This window comes from Phalangium opilio, unplaced genomic scaffold, assembly GCF_054372755.1.
Source record: "Phalangium opilio isolate 3A_F unplaced genomic scaffold, DU_Popi_V2 ptg000540l_1, whole genome shotgun sequence".
Taxonomy (NCBI): domain Eukaryota; kingdom Metazoa; phylum Arthropoda; class Arachnida; order Opiliones; family Phalangiidae; genus Phalangium; species Phalangium opilio.
The window spans coordinates 17,556-35,405 of NW_028324244.1; the positions used below are offsets into that span (position 1 = coordinate 17,556).

The 17,850-nt window shown below is 38.6% G+C and overlaps 2 protein-coding genes across 5 annotated transcripts; both read right to left on the bottom strand.

Moving 5' to 3' along the window:
- Positions 1-3,298: 3,298 nt before the first annotated feature.
- Positions 3,299-3,983, bottom strand: LOC149588497 (cAMP-dependent protein kinase type II regulatory subunit-like). The gene has a single exon (XM_089862393.1). It carries the CDS (start codon positions 3,569-3,571, stop codon positions 3,314-3,316), a length of 258 nt encoding a protein of 85 aa, XP_089718519.1. The 5' UTR covers positions 3,572-3,983; the 3' UTR covers positions 3,299-3,313.
- A 4,055-nt stretch (positions 3,984-8,038) lies between these two features.
- Br140 (bromodomain-containing protein 140) lies at positions 8,039-17,841 on the bottom strand. 4 transcript variants are annotated; one of them, XM_089862487.1, is made up of 15 exons: positions 17,339-17,841; positions 16,227-17,265; positions 15,416-15,561; positions 15,197-15,348; positions 14,847-15,129; positions 14,005-14,322; positions 13,800-13,920; positions 13,425-13,505; positions 12,198-12,581; positions 11,543-12,097; positions 10,333-10,923; positions 10,052-10,237; positions 9,845-9,951; positions 9,137-9,279; positions 8,039-9,045 (listed from the first exon to the last, which is right to left on the bottom strand). In XM_089862487.1, exons 1-15 carry the CDS (start codon positions 17,567-17,569, stop codon positions 8,853-8,855), a joined length of 4,530 nt encoding a protein of 1,509 aa, XP_089718613.1. In that variant the 5' UTR covers positions 17,570-17,841; the 3' UTR covers positions 8,039-8,852. The 4 variants fall into 4 exon arrangements, with proteins under 4 accessions (XP_089718613.1, XP_089718614.1, XP_089718612.1 ...); XM_089862488.1 differs by having other exon boundaries at positions 15,425-15,561; positions 17,333-17,841; XM_089862486.1 differs by having other exon boundaries at positions 17,333-17,841.
- Positions 17,842-17,850: the final 9 nt, after the last annotated feature.

Below are 17,850 nucleotides of genomic sequence, written 5' to 3' on the forward strand. Positions count from 1 at the left end.
AAGCGATATCTAGTTTACTAGGGAGAAGGTATCAATTCGCACCACATTTCCAGCCAGCTTTATCTCCAGTCCAAACGTTACGTAGGTCCGGAGTTAATCCCTGCCGCCTCTAAATTACAACCAGCGAGATATCTCACTGGTTCTTGAAAACTCACGTCAGCGCGACGCGAATGACGAAAATTACAGTCATATATTCCGACTGAGGAGAAGCTGCGAAATAGCCCGGTTCCTCCTTTTACGTCCCCCCCCCTTGTATTTTGAAAGGGGGACTGGGACTATGGCGCGGCGCGAATACTTAGGCATCTTATACCTTTTTCCTGATAAACTAGATATCACTTCTTGGAAAGACTTTCTTCACGCAGTCACGACATTTAGATGTCCAGATATCACGCGACGCGATGCCAACCAAATCTTCCTTCCCTCAAGGGGTATTTTTATTCGGTTAGCTTTGACCTTTCACTCAATATCGTAGCTAGCTTTGTCCGCGGACCGCCTTGTCCATCTAAATGTCATTGAGATGGGTGCGGGTTTATTCTCTTTTTCTTCAAATACTGTCTCCCGTAATAGCAAATCGAAGAAGTGATGTTTTTGTCGCAGCTCCAAATCGCTTTTCTAGAGCTCTAAATTTTGAAAAAGCTCAAAGCGACAATAACAATACTCGAAAGGGAGAAAAATGGTAAAATTTCAATACAATGTCTAGACTCGGGGGTAACGAAAAATGTAACAATTTCATCTCAATATTTTATTCGGCCTTTTTGACCGCAAGCTCCGAAACCCGACCCTTTCGATCGCTTTTATTTGGTTGTCGCGTCGTCGGTTCTTTTACTACACGTCCCTCAATACGGCTATTTTAGCGACGGATTTTGGGAAATTGAATTCGGTGATAGGTCAAACAAGTTCTTTAAAAGATAATAAATGAACCAACTAATCCTGAGAGAGTTAATCCCAGATTTAACTACTAAAAGAGGTCTCGAGCGACAAATTGCAGCGTCCCATTGCCCAAGACAGTCATCAAGGGAGGTGCGGAATGTTTGAATAGGTCAAAGGTTATACTATACTAAAGGAAATTATAGCAAACTAGCCTAAACATAGATATTTATGTATACTTTTGCCTAAGCTAAAAATTCGTTAGTCTCGTTTCGAAAATTGGAGCGAAATCAGTGTCACGTGTTCCCCATTGTTTTTGTCACGTGATTTCGAAAATCCCAATTGTAACGTCGAGTCTAAATTCTATATATAAGCAAACAATATCGGGTTCTTCTATTACATAACAGTATGTTTCTCTTGGCCCTCAGTTTTAAAGCGCGATCTGGGATCACTCGGCCTCTAATCACTCCATATTATATAATAGAAGTGTATAAGCGGGCCGTCACACGTGACGTGTAATAATGTAATGTATCTTCCCCCCTCCCGGCCTGCCTTCATTTTAAAGAGAGAGATCCCGATCCCTAGATTCAAAAAACACAGGCAGGCACCCACCCCTACGTAATTTTTATACCCTGACATAAAAACACTCTCGTGGTCTCGCGAGGGTTCAACCATCAGTGGTGGTGGTTTCGCTTTCATTTTTTAACGATTCTAGGGGTATACCTCTACCCCAAGCCTTTTTTAAGCCGCGCCAAGGATAAACTAAAGAGTCTGTTGATGGGAACCTTGAATTTATTGAATAAACGCTTGAATATCGAAACAGGCCCAGGGTTCATATAACTTTTGGAAAACAAATTTCCCTGAGATTTCCAGGTTTTTCCCCATATACTTACCTGAATTTTCCAGGTTTTTCCCGTATATAGAGTATCCTATGGAGCAAATGTTAACGAAGGAGGGGGGGGATATGACTATAACATAATCAAAGGACATCCCCGTATCTCAAATATAACCAGAGTTATGAGCCACCAAAGTATAGTGTAATGTTAATCCTATGGAGGATATGTTCACGAACATTTTGCTTAATTATTCCGATTTTTATTCGGCCCCTGTTTGACGCAAATTTCCCTGATTTCCCTGAACTTTACTAAAATTCGAAATTTCGATTAATTTTCCCTGAGGTTTGGGTCAACTATTTATTTCCCTGATTTTTCCAGGTTATCCCGGTTTTCCAGGTTTTGTATGTTTATGAACATTTTGCTTAATTACTCGGCCCCTGTTTGACGCAAATTTCCCTGAGAATTTTACTAAAAAATTGAAATTTCCATGAATTTTCCCTGAGGGTTTTGTCAACTCTTTATTTCCCTGATATTTCCAGGTTTTCCCTGTTTTCCAGGTTTGTATGAACCCCGTATTTGTCACTGGCTTTAAAACATTCACTTTGAGAGGGGCTTAAAATCCTCGTTTCGATATTCAAGCGAAAATTCACTAAATTCTGTTCCAGATTAAAAAAAAATGTTTTTATTAAAATAAAAATTAAAATCGAAGTTTTTGGTTTTAATTATCTCTTGTTGCTTTGCTCGGGGTTAAAATTAATTTACGTATACTGATACTCCTTTTATCTCTATATACGAAGGTTATTTTAAGGCGACAAATTCTTTAGGAAAACCCGTTTTTTACAGCGATAAATTGATAATTAATACCAGTAATTAATTATTAAGGTGTATGCTCGTAACGTGAAAGAGGAGAGGATGAAGTCAGTGACTCTTTAGTCGATATAGAAAGTATGAAATAGTTACCATAACGACGGGGTAGCAAAAATATATTACGGGGATTAGGGATACAGCTTCATTTTCAAAGCATACGCGGTAAAAAATGAGGCCTAGCGTTTTCGTCGACAATTTCTAACTAATTTCCAAAAACTAGGCGGTGTAATTTTCGAAAACGTGTCGAGTGGCACTCCATAGTAAAGTTACCATCCCGGAAAACGTGACATTAGCCTTCATTTTTATTGGAATTCTATTTTTCTACTTTTTTTGTTAAAGGAAATTGTTAAGAAACAAATTTTCCTTATTGTGGTTTGATGAGGGCTCGTCGTTAATAACAGGCTTTTAAAAATCATAATCTCAAAGCGGGGTAACAACTAGCTTCTGGTCTGGTCTGGTCTGGTTGTTAGTGTTAACGAGTTAATTAAGACAACGACCTAATTAATTCAAGACTTATTTATGCATGCAAATTGAAGCATCTCGCTATCTGTTCTTATGATTTCAAAATATCGAGGGAGGTTTTTAGAATTTTCTTAGTGGCGACGCGAAGGTTAATTAGGTCTACGAAAATTGGCAAAGACCTATTAAGTTGTTTATTACGCGAATAAGGATATGGGCGTTTAATTAAATGGTAATTTTTGATAGCCATTTTTCAATTAAATTAAAAGGGGTACATGTTAATGTTATTTAAAAGATATTGACTTACTGGGTAGTGGTTCCTCGTCGTCGTCATCGGTGAGGGTTGCTTCGTCGTTTTCACTAATCGTTGGTTGAAGTAGACTTTGTTGTCCGTTTTTCTGCCTTTCATCGCGTAGTTTTGTAAAATAGGTGGCCGCGAACGCTACTATATCATCGGGTTTCTCGACGAGAACATTCACGGTAAACTCCAGCAATAAATTGGTCAGTTCCGGCGGTACGTCGCATCTCGGACGGCTACTCATCTCGCGGCGGGCGGGCGACGAATGTTACCAATAAAGATTTGACCTACTCAGGGGGGTAGCGTTGGTCAGTCAGATTGACCTATAACGGGCCCTTCAACAACCCGCGAAAATCGAGCCAAGACCGTTCATTCGCCGGGTAACTCTTAAGCCTCGGTAGGCAATCTTAAAAAGCGCGGCAACGCTTAGATCCGAAATCGAAACTAATTTCACGCTAAGCCTAATTTTACACGCGCGTAAATTTGTTTAGACGAGCCGCGAAGAGTTTATTTTCAAAACATACCTTCTTCCCACGTTTAAAATTGGTGCATTATTTATATTTCCTCTCTTATCTGGCGACACACGCAAACATCTCCCTTCCAGATTTCTTTCGCGACTGAACTCCGACTGGATTCAGTAGTTTTTCCCTCCCACAGTAGGGGGCAATTGCGCGTGACGTCATTGGGTCATACGCCAATCTTAGACCAATCACGTGTCTTTACACTTTTTCAAATTAATTTTCGTCTGTTTTATAATAATTACGTTAAAATCAGAAGATTACTTCTGTTAAAATTAATATAATAATTACCTACCATTTCTCATATTTTAAGTAATTTTGATTTGTTACCTTGATTCTAGTTGACAATTATGAAATTAAAAAGAAGTGAAAAAGAAGTGAAAAAAGGCTTAGACATCTGGCCTACTTTTAGATGAATTTGATTAATTTTACCTATAAATTACGCGTATCATTAAACGAATACGCTTACCAATAAACAAATATGGCTACAATATAACGTGAGAGCTATATTTAAAATTAAAGTTTCAATTTGTACCTACAAAGTTTGTTTGCACTTTTCGCCGCGTGACCTTTAACCCTAAAATTACTTTGCGCCGAAACAAGGTTAAAACAGACAATCAAGCATGGATTCATTATTATTCGCTTGAGGCCATAAATTTTTCTCTTCTTTAATCAAGCGGAAAAGCTGAAAAAGAAAAAAAAATGCCTAAGGTAAGAAAAGGTTGTCATAGTGACCTTACACAGTTATAAGCCCGAGTTCATACTAACCGGAGACTACGGATGACGCTTAAGAAACCCTTCCATCTCTAATCTCACGGTCCCAAGTTACCGAGGGGGAAACCACTTGTGAAATCAGGTGTACAAAATTTTTGAAATCACAATTGAAGTCCATAAATTGTTTTTGAAGTCTCTATAAATCGCAAAGTTTAGTTGAAATCTCGGAAGTCTTAGGAAGTCCCTAGAGAATCCCTTGAAGTCATGCGAAGTCCCTTGGAAATCGCTTGAAGTCATTCGAAGTCTCTCGGAAGTCTCTTGAAGTCATACGAAATCCCTTTGAAATCTCTTGAAGTTTCTCTGAAGTCATACGAAGTCCCTTTGAAATCTCTTGAAGTCTCTTGGAAATCTCTTGAAGTCTCTTGGAAATCTCTTGAAGTCTCTTGGAAATCTTGAAGTCTCTCGGAAATCTCTTGAAGTCTCTTAGAAGTCATACGAAGTCCGTTGGAAATCTCTTGAAGTCAAATGAAGTGCTAGAAAAATCCCTTGAAGTCTATTGAAATTCCGTCTTTCATAAGTGGAAATTTCCTTTTCTTCAAATTTTATTTTCAATAGTCTTGATCAGGGCCGGAAATAAGCATAGGACACTGGAATTTTAAAATGTGCCATAATTTTGTTAAAAACTAAGGGGGTCACTGGACAGTTTGACCAATAAAATTTTGGAAGTTTTGATAGTTTGACTATGGAGATGTGATACTATTTCTCCACACTACAGTGGACAATGTCCTATAAATTTTCCAGTCAAACAGGGGGGGCCCTGGTCTTGATCCCTCAATTTTCAGCCGTTTTCGGAGGTGCAATGCTACCAGACTCTTGTGCCAGACACTCTTCCCCAGAATTTTTTCCTTTTTGGACTTATTGTCGTCTGCTAATCATTCCGTTTTCAAAGAATATTCGTAAAATCTATATATTTTTGTTTGTGGCGAAGTTTAATTGGCTTAATTTAAACTACTATTTAACTAAATTGGGAACCTTCAAAATACAGCATACAAGCAGCCAATTTAAAAATTGTGTCTTCTAGTTCTCTGAACTATGAATTCGAGTATGAATCAGACGATAATCAGTTTCAAAAACCTGAGGGGTCAAACGTTTTGGAAAAAGTGTACGGGATTTCGAAATCCAATTTGATTTCTTCGGATTTCGTTTGATTTCGTCGGATTTCCATTGATTTCGTCGGATTTTGTTTGATTTCAAAGTTCGATAAAATGCAACGGATTTTGCAATTTTCCCCGTGATTTCCTCGGATTTTTTCCATGATTTCGGCAGATTTTGGGATATTTCAATTGATTTCGTTGGATTTTGTGATTTCTTTTGAGCTTGGATTTCGTGAATTTTCTAATGGATTTCGCGATTTCGTTACTGATTTTGTGATTTCTTTGTTGATTTTGTGGTATCTTTACTGATTTTGTGATTTCTCTACTGATTTTGTGATTTCTTTACTGTTTTGTTATTTCGTTATTGATTTCGGATTTTTTGTGAGATTTCTTAAGTTGGATTTCGCGGGTAGCGTACGGAATTTCATGAATGACCGACCCCTTGCAAAAACTACTGAATAGACCTTTTCACACTTAGAGCGAGGGTGAAAAGGGGGTAAAATTCTCGAGAGGTGAGCAAGCGCAGAAACGATGTTTGTTGCCAGTCGTATTTATGTAACCATTGCTTTTACCTTACTAGTTAGGCATTCGAGTTTATTCTTATAAAACAGTGTTGTATTAATGGTTGTAAAAGTATAAATTGAACTTCCTAGGTGAAATTTTATCGAATTCAATTGATAGACGTAAAATTGGGGTAGTTTATAATATTCTAGTAATTCTAGAGACCAAATTGGGCGCTAAGGCTTACGAGCGTGTTATTCGCGGCGCTTTCGGGGCCGGGCACGGCACGGCATCGGCGATGTCCGCCGATGAAGCGATTATCCCATACGATCGCCGAGGCTTAGTGAGTTTTAACCAACTATTATCTTTGCACCGTCCCCATTAGAACTTAAACACTGTTTATTTCTTAACATGGTTTTAATTTTACTCTCTCGGTTTGAATACTAGGCATTTTATTTTAGTATTAAATTACAAAACGTTTTAAAACACGTCCATCGTAGTTTATTTTACACGTTAACTCCATAGAAGTGTAAAACTCGTGGCAACAAACTTGCAACTGCTCATGCGCGGCCATAAGTGTGAAAAGGTCTAAGAATTGTGTATCTATCTACCCTTTTAACATATCTATGCCGATCACGTGATCATAGTTTACCGCGTGAAACGTCGCAGAATTCTTGAGACATAAGCGACGATCAAATGGATCAGTATACTATCCGGGCTTGTATCTGCGCCAAATAATTCTGCATAGATATATTGCTTTCGGTTGCGCTGCACCTTAGTACTTAATAGCGAAGTACATAGATATTTTTAATTATTACAATTTAATGAAGTCTTGAGAAAAAAATAGAAATCGGCTCTAGTCTATAAATTCTATTGAAGTCACTTGAAGTCTTTAAATTATGTTGAAGTCACTAGAAGTCTTTACAAATTCTATTGAAGTCACTTGAAGTCTATAAAATGTAATGAAGTCACTTGAAGTCTATAAATTATATTGAAGTCACTTGAAGTCTTTATAAATTGTATTGAAGTCACTTGAAGTCTTTATAAATTGTATTGAAGTCACTTGAAGTCTTTATAAATTATATTGAAGTCACTTGAAGTCTTTATAAATTTTATTGAAGTCATCTGAAATCAAATACAGTTAGTGAAGTCTTTGAAGTCAAATGAAGTCTATGATAGTTCAATTGAAGTCATTTGAAATCTGAAATCAGGTGTACAAAATTTTCTTAGTGGTTTCCCCCTCGCAAGTTACGCTGTTCTTTAGTTAAGTTTAAGCTGGTACTAAATAGCCTAAGGGACGTGAAAAGCGATTGTATTCGTGTTTTTCAAAATGGTAATTCAATTTATGGTCGCCTCTGTCTGATAGAAAAATACCGAATAAATTTAATTTATAAAACTGAAAAAAAAAAAAAAGTGGCGAATATTGTTTGAACCCAGCGTGGGAAACTGGGAAATAAGGCGGGGGCATAGGGCAAATGACCAGTTTAAAATTTCCAGGTCCCGTTTAAGAATTAAATCAAAGGGGGGGGGGGGGTCAGTTCAAGGGTAAATAGAGTACGGCGAAATAAGGAAATAATAGTTTTAATTATCCACTTCTTTAGTTTAGCAGACGACGTGACCTGGTCATTGGGCAATGGGCATGGACCAGTTTAATTATTCATGGACCAGTTTAATTATTCGAGGCCCCCGGGGGGGGGGATCTTTCCCGCTGTGAATTGAAACACTGAAATATTATATAAAAAATTAGGCCTAATCTATAACTAGTAATTAATTATGTTATTTGCTTTTATTTCCAATATGAACTGAAGGAAGGAAAAAAACGGCTTAATTAGAGACAATTTTTAATTACGTAGATTAAAATACAACGATATCTATAATATTTACTGGTGATATTATTTTTTTCTTATCAGTTACTACCAGAAGTATATAATACTTCTAATAGGAGTGGCGGTGAAGGGGGGAGAGGGGAGAGGGATTGTGTAGGTTAATTTTATTTACAATTGTACCATCCATAATATACATTATGCAAATTTAAAGCTCAATTATTTGTTTTTCCTTAAAATAATATTAAATAATAATTTGCTACTTTTAATTTGAAGACGCGGGTGTTAATTATTGGAGATAAAAGGGTGACGTAATGTAATTTCTCAGCGGTCCAATTAAAGTATCACCAGGGTTCGTACAAACCTGGAAAACCTGAAAAACGCGGGAAAATTTGTGAGGTTGCTTCATCTATATAAAAACCACTGCCATATATGGGAAAAACTCGGGAAATTCAGGGAAATATATGGGAAAAATGGGAAAAACTCGGGAAATTCAGGGAAATTATGGGAAAAAAACCTGGGAAAGTCTGGGAAATCGGTTTTCCAATAGTTGTATGAACCCTGATTACATTTTAATTATAGATTAAAAAGAAGAAAGAGCATTTGTTAAGCGAAGAAAATTTCTAGTATTTAAAATTAATTTTATTTTTTGATTAAAATGGTTACTGTTAATTAGTAATTACCACTTATTGATTAAAAAACAAGCAAAATGATCTCGACGTGTCCATAAGAGATTACTTTCTCTCTCAAATTAGTTTTAAATAAAATAAAAGAACCTAAATTGCGTTTATTTAATTTTTTTAAACCGGCATTAATCAATCATCGTTACTGGAATCACCCGATATACCCGTAGATTCCCCCGTAACTCTACAACGATGAAGTATGGCTTTTTCAAAAGCTTTTTTAACCGCCTTTCTCTCAGTTGGCTTCTTAGACTCGAGGAGTTTGACTTTATCCATGGCAGAATCAACCCCCAATGGTTCCAGTTTATTTCTGGGTAACCATTGCCTGTAATTACCGCAAATACAAAGATTTCAAAGTCGTTCAGTTAATTGTTAAAATATTAATATTAAAACTAATGGTAATTAGTAATAATTACCAAGTTCGTTTAGCGTCGAAAAATAGTACTAAGAATAAGGGAGAAGCGGTATCTTTACGTAGAGCTAAGACATCATCGGGGGGAACTGGTATCGGGACTCCATTTTGAGAGAAACCCGTTTTTGGCATGTCTGGGTTTATTATCTGTTAAATTCGTTCGTTGTTATTAAGCGATCAGTGGCGTGCGAGTCCCGTTTTATCGGTTTCGAGCCGAGTCCGAGTATCGAAACTAATTTCTTATCGAGTATCGAGCCGAGTCTCAAAAATACTTTCGAGTATCGAGTATTTAGATAGGTCAAATTTTGTTTGTTCTTTCGAGTAATTATCGAGTCTCAAATATTGACTTGTCGAGTAGCAATTTTGTAAATTTCTTGAAAATAACGAACGAAGATGTTCAATTATCTAATATCGAACTAGTTCAAAAAGATTGTTAGTGATCAATTAAACATTGAACGGGTTGTGATTTTCAAAATAAATGATCATGAACTCATCTTCTGCTATAGTTGTAAGCCTCGGACTCGAGTATACTATTTGTCTGAGTATTTAAAATGTTAAAAAGCTACTCGAATCTGTCTCGAGTATCTCAATGTGTTGTTATCGAGTATCGAGTCGAGTACTCGGCTCGATACTCGAACTTAACGAGTACTCGCACACCCCTGTAAGCGATTAACTTTAATTTAACTTAAATAAATGATTTAGATATTCTTACTAGGGCGGGATACCACGGATATCCCCTACATTTGGCCCAAATTAAATCCAAAGGTTCTAAAGGTATCAAAAGTTGTTGATCTCTTTTCCACGAACTTCCACTCGGATCTGCGCGCGGACATAAATTTAATTTAATTAGATTTAAATAGGCCTATAGTTTAATAAAAATTAAACCGGGGGGGACGGGAACGGGGGGTATGTGAATTACTTTTTGGTTTTGATTTAGTCGGGTCCTCAACTTTGGATTTTCCTTTAGTTACATCATCGGGTTGTTCGCTTTCACTTCCGGACTGATCCTCGGAACTGGAAGAAGATTCGTCACTAGAACTGCTCGAACTACTACTGGACGCGCTACTACTCCCCGAATTATTATCCGTATCACTGGTCTCTGTTTCTGAAAAATAATCGCCGCGAACCCCGCGTGTCCATCAAAGTTGAAGCGTTTTACTTCAACAAGATCTGGACTTATGGTCAAGTTTTAATACTTACGATTACTTGATCTATAAATTTTAAAACTATCAGTTTGAGGTAAAGGAGATGATGGAAAGGCGGCCAAAGAGGCGATCGGAGTCCCACTCAAGTTAGCTAAAGTTTTATTAGATTTCGGGGAGTTCAAAGCCTCATTAGCGCTGGCCGATCTGTTTCTTTTGCGCGTACTTCTCTCCCTGGAACTGGTCAAACTCGCCGCGGCGGTAAAGGTGAAGACATTCCCCGAAACTGTCGCGCTTTCCGGTGGCGGCGGCGGTTTCTTACCACCAATATAGGAGCTTTCTAAAGTTATGGCTTCATTCGTTCTTCTAACTCTTTTCTTCGGAGTCGGGGTTGGTGTTACCGTCAACGGCGTTTGAGCGTTACTACTACTAGTTTGATCCGGAGTTGTTTTCTGAGAAGGCGGTTGTTTCTTGTTAAAGAGAACCGCGGTCCTACGATTAACTCCGCTACTTCCGGTGGCGGATTCCGACGTGTTTTCCGCTCCACTGTCGCTACTGTTTCCGCTACTGGTATCAAAGGACGGTCCACCGTGACGTTTTGATTCTCTAGTACTTTGATGACCGCTTCCTTCACCTTTTTTGGTTTTTTCTGAGAGAGAAAGAGGGATGGAATTCGTCGTATGATTTCAAAGGAATGAATGAGTAAAGTAAGTAAGAGTAAAGTATTCCAGTTTATATTTAATGCAACAAGAACAAAACTTAATAAATTACTACAAAAATAATTTTAATAATAACAGAAGTATATAATCGAGAGAAGTGTACCACCACAAAGCGGGGTAAGTGTAACGTCATTCTTCCCAACATCATTTTACATTTGGAGCAAGGTTACTAAACCGAATCACATACGCGATAAATAGTTCCCTCATCATTAGTCTATTTGCGTTAAACTATTTGGCAAGATGCACTTGTAGATTAATTTTTGTCTCACCCCAAGACAATCAAGGTTAGGGAGTTGATTGCTGAGGATTTAGTACATTACCAAACAGTTATAGAATTCACCTTACGGTGCGATGCCCATCTGTAGTTTAATTAGCGGGAGAGCAAACAAAAATGGTGCACGAGCCTGGGAAGAATGACGTTACATAACTAATGTATTAAGATGATACAGAGTGGCATCCTTCTTCCATTATCCCCTTCTGATAATAATAATTAAAGACTTGAACAGCTGGACAGAAACAACTGGACAATTGAGTTCTAAAAATATTTACTTCTCTTAACAGGCGTAGCGGTATCTATTTCCGATTGTAATCTTTTCCTGGATCTTGTCATCTTCAATCCGCTTTGCTCCGCCGAGAACGCGTCATCCGCGGTCGTATCCTCTTCTTTGCCTTTATTAACAGTGGCGGACATCTCTACTTTTTGAATTGTCGGAGACAGACTCGTGTCCTTCAACTTCGAAGGTGATGAAACGGAAACGGATCGAGTTTTCCTTCCTTTCGTTTGAGGAGCAACGGACGAAGACGAAGACGCCGCCGCCGCCGCGCTGGGAGGACTCTTAACCTTCGTCTTGGGTTTCTGTGTTGTTGCCGGAGTTGTTATCGAAGTTACCGTTGGCGTTACGGGGATAGGCGTATTTGTAACGTTGGTCACTGCTGGTTTAGTGACTGTTTTGACAACGGATGATTTTTTGGGAGGAGTTTTCTTTAACAAAGACGAAGTTGTAATGACGGTGGATGTCGTACCGGGTAAAACACCCGGTGGTAAAGGCAAAGGAGATGGTGGCGATGAAGAATCGGAACCCAAGTTTGGTAATTCCTCAGACTCTGATATGATATGATATAATCAAAACAAACAACGGCCTCCGTGAAACTGCTGTCAATCAAAGTTGTTATAGGTATATAAGAAAAACGAACATTCACTCACCTTCATCAGAATATTCGTCTAGGATCACTTCCGTTTCTTGAGGCGGTTTCTTTTTAGAACGACTGGTGATGACCACCTTCTTCTCAACCTTTGGCGTGACCACGGTAGGTGGAGGAGGCGCAGGCGCGACAGGGGGAGAAGTCGTTGCTTGAATTGGCGGCAACACTGAAGGAGTCGCCGTTGTAGGGATAATCTTTTCCGGTTCACTTTCGGAATCGGAAGAACTCGAAAAGCGGATGTTTCCCGGCGTCATCCCGGGAAGTGAAGAAACATTAGTAGTTGACTTATTTTCCTCTTGTTTCTCCCGATTAGTTTGCATTGCCAATTTTCGTTTAACTTTTCTCATTTCCATACGTAAAGTTTTGGAGCGTTTACAACGAGAAGCTAAAATAGATAATCCCCCAAAGAATGAAGAAACTACGGAACATTTAAGGGTAAAAACAAGAAGTGATATCTATAGTTTATTAGGGAGAAGGTATAAGATGCCTAAGTACTCGCGCGCCATAGTCCCAGTCCCCCCTTTCAAAATACAAGGGGGGGGCGTAAAAGGAGGCCACCGGGCTATTTCGCCTCTCCTCAAAGCGTTCTGGAGCGCTCCGAAAAAAAATCGTCTTTCATTGGGGAAAAACGAGCTGCTCCGAGACGGAGGCGCGTCTTACATGGCCCAGTCGCTCCCTCCCGGTTTGCTCCCGGATTGATCCCAATCGCTCCGACTCTAGAGACGGAGCGACCAAAATGGAGCGCCTGATGACGTCACAAACCCCCCCCCCCATTGGGAGCAACTACATTCGGTCCTCCGAGCTAGAGCGATGACGTAATACGAAAATATGGAGCGATTTCGGAACGCTCTCAGGAGACCACAAAGAAAACGCTATTAGTCGGGGAAACACGTAATTTTCGACATTCGCGTCTGTCGCGTTGACGTGAGTTTTCAAGAACCAATAAGATCATTGCTGGTTGTAATCTAGGGGCGGGGATTATCTCCGGACCTACTATACGTTTGGACTGGAGATAAAGCTAGAAATGTGGCGCTACCTTCTCCCTAGTAAACTAGATATCTCTTCTTGGTAAAAACAAGAAGCTATAAAGAGGCAGAGAGATAGATAAAGAGAGAAAGATCCCGAAAGATTGAAGCCACCACCAGGATATGCTTCCAATAAAAACCGAAAAATAAAATACCCAAGGAACTAGCTTTAATAAAAATTAAATTAAATTAAATTAATTAACCTCCGTGTTTGATTTCTGAGCTCTTATCAATTTGTTCCGTTATATTTCTTAGCTGCCTTTCCAGTAACTCCCTTTCAGTTACTAAAGAAAAATTGCTTCAAGTAAAACATCCCAGCTTTTACCACTTTAATTTTCTTAATTGTATTTTTAATCTCATCTCATTATAATTAATTAAATGTTTTATTTCTAACAAAATTAAAAAAAAAAAAAAAAAAAAAAGAAGAACACTTTTCTACGGGAACACTAATTTAAAGTTTTAATTCTAATAAACCTTTAGTAAATTAGTAAGTTATTATAAGTAAGTAATTACACTTAAATCACTTCCATTTAATGAAATATTAACGCAAAAATTAATGAACGAAATTAATTAAGTACCGATTCCGGGAGGAGACGTTTTTTGATCAGCTTCCGGAATCTGATCTATATGAAGTCCAGTTGTGTAATCAAATCCGATGGCATCGGCTTGTTTCTTGGCCTGTTTTATTATCGCCACTCCCTAACGTAACGGGGCAATTAGCAGCAGTTGAAAACTCTGTAACTCTGTAAAACAGCGTTTATTTAAATTTTAAGATTTCTTTACCTGATCCCTTAGTTTTAAGGCTGCTCTATAAAACATCGTATCCTTGGAATTATAAGTGACGCAATTATTAATAATCAAGTTGAAATCAGCCTCAAAGTCATCCAAAGTTTGATATTTCAGATCGTCGATTTTCTTTCTCATTGTCGAGAAATCCATCGGTTGTTTAATGTAATCCAAATAATCGGGTACTTCTTTCAAATCAACGGGTTCCGCGAATATTTGGCTGGTGTCTTTGTCTTGCAATTGACGTAAAACTTCCTTTAAAAGGTGCGCGAAAGGTTGAAGACTAAACTCCAAAGTTCTCTGTTGAGCTTTAACCTTATTTAAAACATTTTAATTAATTAATTAATTAATGACGAGTCTAAATTGGCCATATGTCTAATCAGCGCCACTAGTGGATGGTCTGAAAACTACTCCCATAGAGTCTAGGTATATTTAAGAGGGTTTGCAGAATTTCCATAGCCAGGTGGCTCGAACGCCGCGCCATCTGACGGAAATTCTGCAAACCCGCTTAAATATACCTAGACTCTATGGGAGTAGTTTCAGACCATCCACTAGTGGCGCTGATTAGACATATGGCCAATTAGCCTTATTCCTGATCAGCGCCATCTACCCATAGCGGTGACTTTGAGAACTACTGTAAGCGGCAAGCCAATCAGATGTCGCTAAAATCTGGTGACGTCATTTTTGGTAAGACCCGAGAGTGCCAGTCAGTGACGTCACCAGATTTTAGCGACATCTGATTGGCTTGCCGCTTACAGTAGTTCTCAAAATCGCCGCTATGGGTAGGTGGCGCTGATCAGGAATAAGGCTAATTAACAAGAAGCCTTTTTCTTTCTTACAAATTCCCTTTTTAATTTCTCCCGCTTCCTAATAAGCTCGACTAAAAGTCTGGCTCGTTCCAAATCTTGTCTTAAACGTTGCCAGTATTTTAATTGTTCTCTAAGGGCGGTTGAGTGTTTATCAGTTTCTTTTTGCTCCCTTCTCGTTTGATGGACGGTTTGGAGTCTTCTTAGAAGAGGAACTCCGTTCCTAGACTGACGTTTCAATGTCCAATAACCCAAAAGACGTTGCAAAAATTGGTGTTTTTTTGCCATTGATACTAACGAAGCTATTTTAGTTAACCTAAAACGTTATAAAACATTAGCGCGGACCCAAATAAAATTAATAGCGTCCTTAAAAGGTTCACAACCTATCAGGGGGAATGGTTGGAATTGAAACAACAGGAACGGCCGAACGTTTTTCCGCTAATATTTTGCGAGCTTTTCTCATTTTCTCCCTAGATTTCGCTTTGGCTTTCGCTTTCTTTACACTGTCATTTTTATCATCCATACTATCCTCCATCTTTAATATTATTAACAATGACTGATTAGTTTAACTGTTAACACGGGCGAGTTTTAAACTTTAGTACATTTACTACCATATCGGCAGCGGGGGTATGAACGTCGCAATACGCGGTTTTTTGGACATTATACGAAGTTCCTGTGGCCGTAATTTCTCTGACTGCTTCGAGTTTTGTATGTAAACCAGCTTGTTGAGCGCAAGTAACGTGAAACGCTGATAAAAATGAACTTTTTAGATGTAATTGGAGATTATAAAGCAACTATACTCCAAGATGGGGTCACTGCAGGGCTCATACAACTTTTGGAAAACCGATTTCCCATATATGAAGAATCCTATGGAGCGAATGTTAACATTTTGCTTAATTACTCGGCCCCTGTTTGTTGTGGTATAGTTGGAAAGGGGATAAATGCGACCATAATACTCAAAGGACATCCCCGTATCTCTAATAGAACCAAAGTTCAATGCAAATAACCCCATGTTAATACTATGGAGTGTATGTTTATGAACATTTTGCTCAATTATTCGGCCCCTGTTTGACGCAGCCTCACGTTTTTAGTATTGTTCTAAAGGCGACAAATAGGACCATAACAAACTTAAAGGACATCCCCGTATTTATAATAGAATCAGAGTAATGAGCCTCCAAAATTGAGTGTAATATTAATCCTATGGAGGAATGTACATGATAGAGGGTATGTTTATGAACATTTTGCTCAAGTATTAGGGCCCTGTTTGCAAACTTACTCAAACCTCACAAATTTTTTGTCAACTATTTATTTCCCTGAGTTTTCCAGATTTGCATGAACCCTGGGTCAATAATTAACCTCTTGGTTCATTGATAATGTAGCCATCATGGAGTGAAACTTTCAAAGGATTAATACCTGTATAACAATTAGCTTTATGACACTGAATACAAGCCCCGACCCCTCTTTGTTTGCAAATATAACAAGTCAATTTCCATCTAGCAGGTGGAATATTTTCTATACTGTCAATTGGTTCCAAAAACACTGTGTTTGCAAAGCAAACTTCGGGAACCCATAGAGCACAAACAACATGAGCCCATCTCCCACAATCAGTTTGTTTAAAGGCGCCCCCTTTATTGGGGCACAAAACGCAATCAACAGCTCTGGAAGGTGATTGCAAACAACGTCTACATAACCACTGTCCTTCTGGAATATAGGGAACTCCGTAACACTCCTGGTGCACTGCTAAATTGCACATATCACAAAATAGAATCAAGTTGGAATTCTGACACTCCCCATCATTACAGATACAACAAACAGCGTCTTCGTCTATAGAAGGATTGGGATCTTTTCCGCTACTTTGACTCTGAAAATAAGACTCCTTTTCTAATCTGTCCATCAAAAGTTCAAAAGTATCGGGGGAAACTTGAGTTATTCCTTCACTCTTCCGTTTATTGTTCATTAAATCAAGCCAGGCACAATCTTCTTCATCCATATCATATTCTACTTCTTCATCTAATTCTTCAGCAGACTTCTCAATAAACCTATAATAAGAAGAATTCCTCGGAGGCGCGTCTGGGGGATCATAATCGGTTAAAACGCGGTAGTTGGCTTCAGGGAGTTTGATTTGCCCATTGCCACCCCCTCCTTGAGTGGAATCCTTGTTTTCTTTACGATGTTTTGAACTGGAACCCTTTGAGTTCTTAGTGTTGTGGTGAGGGGTGCTTGATTGTTCGCGTTTCTCGTTATGTTCTTCAATGGGTTTGGTATCATTCGGGGCATTTTCAGTTTCTCCCTCCTTATACAGAACCAAATCTATGGCCTGTCCAATGTTTATACGATGTATTCTACCATCTAAATCAATTTCCACTATTCTTTGAGCTTCCGCGTAAGTCAGAGCTTCGTGAGCGGCGCTACCCGTGCTGACATATTCCGGTGGTGAAGGAGATCTTTGACTCTTAAGGAGTCAAGGAAAATTAGGGAACTTTCCAGGAAAGGGTATCTAAGTTTCTAGGAAAACATACTTTTACCTGTCTGTGATGCCATCGCCCTCGCTTCTTACTCGATTTATTTCCGGATGGTGTTGATGGAGAGGCGACAGCGCTGCTAGAATCATGGTTGAAATTATACAAGTGAAACTGAATACCAACGTAGCTCTTGTATATTTTTCCACAGTCTTTCACGGGGCATTCGTAAGGCGGTTTTGTCGCCCGAAGATTTTGGCAAAACATCTTAACGTCAAAATCTAAACCCATTGTCATTGTTTTGATGATATTAAAACAATCAAATTTACTCAGGAACGTCGCTTATTTTTATTTTAGAGTTCAAGGTCAGTCGTCCGATAAGCTAAATCCGTGACAAACCCAAGAATATGGGCTTTTACCGTACTTAATACTAATTTAAACTTAAATTTAACCTTGGTTCTACATATTTTTAATTGGAAAAGCGCGGTTTAAAGTAATTTCATCAATTAAAACCTTAAATTCACGTAAAAAAACTCTAAAAATCGGTGGAGGCCATCTTTGTTTCTCTCGGATGGCTG

What these genes read in the sequence shown, in the direction of transcription:
- LOC149588497 (XM_089862393.1), bottom strand. Translation starts at nt 3,571, where the DNA reads ATGAGTAGCCGTCCGAGATGCGACGTACCGCCGGAACTGACCAATTTA.
- Br140 (XM_089862486.1), bottom strand. Translation starts at nt 17,569, where the DNA reads ATGACAATGGGTTTAGATTTTGACGTTAAGATGTTTTGCCAAAATCTT. An exon ending in TAAAGCTAATTGTTATACAG is followed by an intron (nt 15,562 to 16,226) that starts GTATTAATCCTT and finishes CATTTTTATCAG; the next exon opens with CGTTTCACGTTACTTGCGCT. An exon ending in AGAAATTAAAAAGGGAATTT is followed by an intron (nt 14,323 to 14,846) that starts GTAAGAAAGAAA and finishes GTTTTAAATAAG; the next exon opens with GTTAAAGCTCAACAGAGAAC.